We start from the raw sequence: 6,224 nt of genomic DNA, 5'->3' as shown, positions 1-6,224 counted from the left end.
CAACTCTACTGTGACATTAAAGGGATAGTTCAGGTTTTGTTCCTTTAAACTGTTTGTTTGAGGTACTGACACATTCACTCACTCACTCTCCCACACCAAAGCCCACACAGAAAATCTGAGGTTTTAACATCACACACGCACACACACACACGCACGCGTTGTTGATCCACTGCTGCCTCCATCACCGAGTTCAAACATCTGATTTTTCCAATTCGGCATTTGATTTAATTTAGACTTAAATTAGTGACACAGAGTGACCACACGAGGCAGCAGTAGACCAGCAGCTCCTGTGTCCCTGCCAGCTAAAATCACTGATTTTCTCTGTGGGCTTTGGTGTGGGAGAGTGAGTGGTTTACACACGTCTGTCTAACAGTGAGATAAAGACGTGATCATGTGATGTAGAGATGTTTGGTTCTCGCCGTCAGAACCTTACACAAACTCACTTTAAAAAGAAAAAAAACACAAACTGTGACTTTAAAGAGTGAAAAAAAGAAAATAAAAGGTGTTGTCAGCTCAGGTCAAAGGTCAAGGAATAAACAGCAGTCACTCGTTACGACACAGACACTGAGGTCAACATCAAAGCACCTGCTCAGAATACTGATGGTAATGAACCTTTCAAAATAAAAGCCTTACAGTGTCTTCAACATCAGAGGAAACCAATGATCAAAGCAATAATCAACGACTTTCTTTTTTTAACGTTGTGGTTACAGTAATAACGACGCGTTAACAAGCCAAACTAATAATAGTTATCACTCCTGTGTTCACTAATAATAACAATAATAAAAAATTACAGTTAAAAAAAGAAAGTGACAAAGAAAGAAAAACGTGAACTCCGTTTCTCTAAATGAATCATGGTTAACGTTCAAAGTCCCTGCCGATGCGCTCGCATCATAACTATAGTTTTCATCTGCTCCAGCTTCTATTTACACACATATGTACAGCAGCAGCAGCGCCCCCCGCTGGACACGTCGTGTTTACACTCAAACTGTCTCTGCTCATCAGGGGGAGGAGCCAAAAACAAACAACAAAAAAACACGAGTTTCAGTTCACGTGGAAAATAGTCGCAGTTCATCATGTAAGTCAGCAGAGGGGAGGAGGGAGGAGAGAGGAGGAGCAGGGAGGAGGAAAGGAGGGAGGAGAGAGGAGGCTGTCCCTCCTGAAACAGATGTTTCCACAGTTTGTGATTAATCTGTGACCAGATTAATAATCTGTCGTCTGCTTTGCTCTCGGTGAACAGCCACGCCGCGTTTTCTCATTATCTTAACGAGAATTATCTCCGGGAGATAACGAGACATTATCACAACATAACAGATTATTTTATCTCATTCACTCGAGAAAATGAGAAAGCAAACCTCATGTTTCCTACATTGCGAACCAGACAGTGAAGTAAACGGAGACGACGACACAAAAACAACGAAGCCGTCACTAAACTCAAAAAGTGACTTTGAGGGATTGGAACTCGTTACTTTCTCACTGTTTCAGTTGTTGCTCAAAGACACGTTGGCAGGAACAAACCTGTGCGTTGGCGACTCGCCGTCATGGAACGACTGCTACAGGGTCAGAAACAAAAGGGGGAGGGGCAACAGTGATGCTGTGGTCTTGTGCAGAGTTAGTCTCCGCCTCTGTCTGTCCGTCTTCACGCCCCTGCACCGCCCTTGCTGTTGGTTGGTGTAGGAAATCGCGGCTCCTTACCGACTCCTCCCACCCTGCTCCTGGAAAAAAAAAAAAAGTGTCACACGTCGTCATAATCTGAGTGTCACATTATCATAATAAGAGGGTCACACGACGTCATGATCTGAGTGTCAAACGACGTCATGATCCGAGTGTCACACGACGTCATGATCCGAGTGTCACACGACGTCATAATCTGAGTGTCACACATCATTATTTGAGCGTCACTTTATCATAATCTGAGTGTCACACGTCGTCATAATCTGAGTGTCACACGACGTCATGATCCGAGTGTCACACGACGTCATGATCCGAGTGTCACACGACGTCAGTGCGGCATGTACTCACCTGTGGTTCTCAGAGCAGAGTGAGGCCGAGGGGGCAGGGCGGTCGAGGGGTGAGGGGGGCGGGGTCACTCTGACACAAAGCGCACCTCTGGAGGGGGGGGCTTAACGGTGACTGGCTGGGATGTGCGGCGGGGGGGCGAGGGTTTGGGCTGGGCCTGCTGCTGCATCGTGTCATAGTAGGTCACACCCCCGTAGGTCACCTGGGTCTGACCCTGAAACACACGCACACACATGAGTTATGTGAAGTCTAACTGTATTCTCAGACGGACATCAATAAAACCTTCCATTTGACAATTGTTTTCCCTTAAATTTCACCTTAACCATCAACTATGACGGTGGACCAACGCAGTGATCATGTGACGTTCAGTTTTACACCATTTTTGACATCGTAAGCACATGTTCACGTCTTTTTTTTTCAGAATGAACATCAGTTTAATTAGTAAACAATTAAACACAACAGTTAAACAGTTTTAGCTGTCAGTATGAAACATACAAATAAAATGTATAACAAATATAAAAAAAATACTGCTGCAATACTCCAATAAATAAAATATGTCTTAAATAAAAGTGCAATTGCAGCATTAACTTAAATTACAGCTTATGTCAAATACTGCAAACAACAAGAAATGAATAGAACCTTCTCTGCTAAATGACATGTAATGTAATGTAATACAATAATGCTCAAATAAAAGTGCAGCATATACAGTTCCAGCTTCATTCAACTTGTCAACTCTGTGCAGAAAGCTGATTTTCTCCATGGACTTTGGTGTGGGATAGTGACAAACTTACCTGTGGGGTTGGGTACATGGTGGGGTAAGGGAAGGTCATGACCCCTGGAGGAGGGTAGAAAGGTGGTGGCAGCAGTTGCTGTGGTTGCCCCGGTGACAGAGACACAGGTGGGCCTCCGTAGAGGGCGGGGTTAGTGATTGGGCCGCCTGATTGGTGTGGGTGGAGACCTGGAGAGAGGAAATGTGAGTGACTTAAGGTGAACTTTGACACTTTTAGAAATATATAAAAGAGCTTCTGCACTGACTGGGGTGAGCGATGTGCATTTCAGGCTGGACCAGCATGCCTTGCGGTGGGATGGGGGCGGGGCCATCCCCGTGGGTGTAGATTGGTCCCTGGTACGACACTGAGATAGAGGGAAGACAACAAAGTTATCATGATCAGCAGTGGACACACGGACAGATGCTCACACACCAACACACAGAGACACACAGACACACACACGGACACACTCACACACCAACACACAGAGACACACACACACACACTTGCCTGAAACATATTGTAGTTTATGAATGTAAACACGTATGAAATCATCCTCTCAGCGAGAGACAACAAAGTCTTCAGTAAACCTTCAGTTATACTGACCTCTGCTGGTGAGGACAACAAAGTGCAACACAGGTTTTCACACGCCTGCCCCTGAGAACGTGTCCACGTCTTTAGCTCACCGCTATGCCGTGTTCACACCACGTTTAGTGACGTAGTGACGGCAGCGTGTTTCTTCTCCCATGGTTCCTCTCTGTGGTGGGAACGTCTGCAGAGAACAAACCGTCGTCTCGTGTGGTTTACGACACGGCGTGACGGCGAGTTTCACCGCTAGCTTTCGTCGTGTGAAAGTATCGCTGGAAGCGGCTCTCGTGAACCACGCGAGGCGGCGGTTTGTTCTCTGCAGTTTCCACCGCGGATAAAAGTGTCCACACAAAAATAATACATTTCCCCAAAGTTTTTATCATTCAAGAACAGAGGACGACTTACTGGGTTCGTAGTAATGTCCCTCCATCACACCCAGGTGCATGGGAGGAGTCTGCTCAGGTACGGCTCTCTGTCGCTGGGAAGAGTAGCGTTTGGCTCGACTGGAGCCGACGCCGATCTCCTCCATGCTGGAGAACTGAGGGGGGGGGCCACCGGAGATGTGCATGGGGCTGGGGAGGCCTGTGGACGGACAGACAGACGGTGAGGTTCTGTAAGGACGGGGAACCGGCGCCATCCACACGAAACAAATCATCAATTTAGTGCTGTCCAACCATTAAAATATTTAATCCCGATCAAACGCATTAATGTCATAGTTAAGTGGCGATGAATCACATTTTTATCTATTCTAAATGTCCCTTGTACAATAATAAGAGAGGCTGTGTATCACCCTGCACTGCTGTGAATAAAGCACCGTTCTTCAACACAGACACAGTGCCGTGGTTTAGTGTGCTGTTGCCATAATGAGCTAAAGGAGCTAGCGGTCTTCGGTGGTCTCCTTATTACGGTTTGGGGGTCTGCCAGCTTGGTTGGTAACACTGCATACATCATGACTTGGATGTGGGGAGTGCATGGAGAAATGATCCAGGTTGCGTTGGATACGGAGAACCCACTTTCTGCATGACCCTGACAGACACTGAACTGAAATACCAGTGAACGTGGTCACGATGGTCGGCTGTCAGTAGTGCCGTCTCTAAATACACCAGATTCCTCTGCTAAATATTACATAGATAATAATTCATCTGTTAAATTTTGCATATTTTCAGGACTTATGAATCAGCGTCCACTCACCCCTCATCTCAGATCGCATGTACGACGTCGGGCTCTGACTCCAGCTCTGTCCAGCCAGACTGAGTCGGGCCACATCTTGGTCCAGCTCCGCCAGTCCTGCTCCTCCTCCCCCTCCCCCTCCAGTCCAGGCTCTCCCTCCTGCACTGCCAGGAGAGGAGGTGCTCCCACTGCCCGTTGACTCCTCCATGGAGGGCTGTTTGCTGCCCAGGTCCGCGGGCCGTGAGCGAGTCCTGCGAGCCAGCGAGTAAGATTTACGCTCCACTGGCCGCTCAGTGGGAGGAGAAGCTTCCCGAGTGGCTGCAGCTGATGATGAGTGAAGGGCGGGGTCAGAAGTGGAGGAGGCAGCCAATCCGGACACAGATTGGTCGGCGCCACTTCGCTCCTGCTGCTGTCGCCTTGGCGACTGGTAACCGCCTGACTGCGACGCCGTTGTCACGGTGCTCGTGCTCAGGTCCTGATCCTCAACAACCCCCCGGGTAATGGAACTGTTCTCAAAGACCACAGAGGAACCACCACGCCCACCAGTGCCACGCCCACCTTTGCTGACCACACCCCTGTCTCCCGCAGGCTCTGACTGAGCTTTGGGGCCCTGTCGCTCTCTGGGCTGCAGCTGGGGTACGTTTGATTCATCGTTCTTGTGGTGGGACTGAGGATGTGAGTGATTCTGGTGCGGGGGTCTGCTGCGGGAGGAAGGCGCTCTGTTGTTGTGTGGGGCGGAGCAGAAATGGACTGAGGAGGATGACGTAGAAGAGGGTTGGATGGATGAAGGTGAAGGAGCTGCTCCTCGGCTCATACTCCCTCCTCCTCCTCCTCCTCCTCCACTGCCCTGCCAGGATCGGACCGTCCGCTCTCCTCCCTCTCTCCACCGTTTGTCTCTGCTGGGAGACAAACTCTGTCTGCAGGGAGACAAGGAGACGAGACAGCTCAGTCAAAACTCTCACAGATGTCAGCGGCTTTAAGTGGAAACTACTTTTTATTTTGTATCGTAGAGATTGAGCTCAAGCGTCATCAGCAGAACACATTTATTATCCTTATGAGATAAAGAAATTTAAATTAAACTTGTGGTTTTAACGCCTGGTTAAACTGGTCAAATGTGCAACGCGGTGTGAAACCAAACTAAAACATGTCACAGTAGCGCCCCCCGGAGGTGGACAGTAAACAAGTGACCAGAGAAAAATTTGGCACGTGACGACGAATCTTCCACAAAAAGTGAAAAAACACGTAGCTCTGTTGATGCCGTCACTGGTAAAGAATTCAGACTTGCGTTTCTTTACTTTTTGTTTTTAATTCATAAATAGAAAAATTATTCAATGATGGATCTTTCAATAAAAATGAAACCTTAATGACAGAACTGCTTCAGAATCTGTCAGAAAAGCGTTTGGGAGCTCACCTGGGTCTGCGCTGCCTGTACGGCCGGTTTCCCGCTCCCCCGCCGTTCCTGATGTCATAACCGTAGATGGCGATGAGCTCTTCGCGGCTCTTGGGCGCTTGCTCCTCCTCCCTGAATTTGTCGTGCTCCCAGCGACCCTCGTCTTTCCACAGCTTCCTGTTGCGACCTTTAGGTCTGAGGGAGGCAAAGCGGAGAAAGTTGAACTGACGGCTAAACATCCGTGATCAGTGATGCATGACGATGGCGGTGCATGTCGTGTGCCGCCTGTA

At 48.4% G+C, this 6,224-nt stretch overlaps 1 protein-coding gene and 1 long non-coding RNA gene across 2 annotated transcripts in view; one reads left to right on the top strand and one right to left on the bottom strand.

The window, feature by feature from the left end:
- Positions 1 to 325: 325 nt before the first annotated feature.
- casc3 (casc3 exon junction complex subunit) overlaps positions 326 to 6,224 on the bottom strand; it is a 14,284-nt gene continuing 8,385 nt past the window's right edge. The window contains exons 7-13 of the mRNA XM_044050798.1: positions 5,956 to 6,129; positions 4,566 to 5,461; positions 3,780 to 3,956; positions 3,052 to 3,150; positions 2,808 to 2,974; positions 2,020 to 2,230; positions 326 to 1,712 (exon numbers count right to left, since the gene is read on the bottom strand). Of these exons, the coding sequence (XP_043906733.1) occupies positions 2,084 to 2,230; positions 2,808 to 2,974; positions 3,052 to 3,150; positions 3,780 to 3,956; positions 4,566 to 5,461; positions 5,956 to 6,129 (1,660 nt within the window). The 3' untranslated portion in view covers positions 326 to 1,712; positions 2,020 to 2,083. The remainder of the gene's footprint in view (positions 1,713 to 2,019; positions 2,231 to 2,807; positions 2,975 to 3,051; positions 3,151 to 3,779; positions 3,957 to 4,565; positions 5,462 to 5,955; positions 6,130 to 6,224) is intronic.
- Positions 2,441 to 6,224, top strand: part of LOC122785144 — a 7,306-nt gene continuing 3,522 nt past the window's right edge. The window contains exons 1-2 of the long non-coding RNA XR_006362262.1: positions 2,441 to 2,498; positions 4,896 to 4,897. This is a non-coding gene — a long non-coding RNA (uncharacterized LOC122785144). The remainder of the gene's footprint in view (positions 2,499 to 4,895; positions 4,898 to 6,224) is intronic.

The sequence above is a fragment of the Solea senegalensis genome, linkage group LG19 (genome assembly GCF_019176455.1).
Source record: "Solea senegalensis isolate Sse05_10M linkage group LG19, IFAPA_SoseM_1, whole genome shotgun sequence".
Lineage (NCBI taxonomy): Eukaryota > Metazoa > Chordata > Actinopteri > Pleuronectiformes > Soleidae > Solea > Solea senegalensis.
This window is presented reverse-complemented; position numbering and strand designations above follow the sequence as displayed.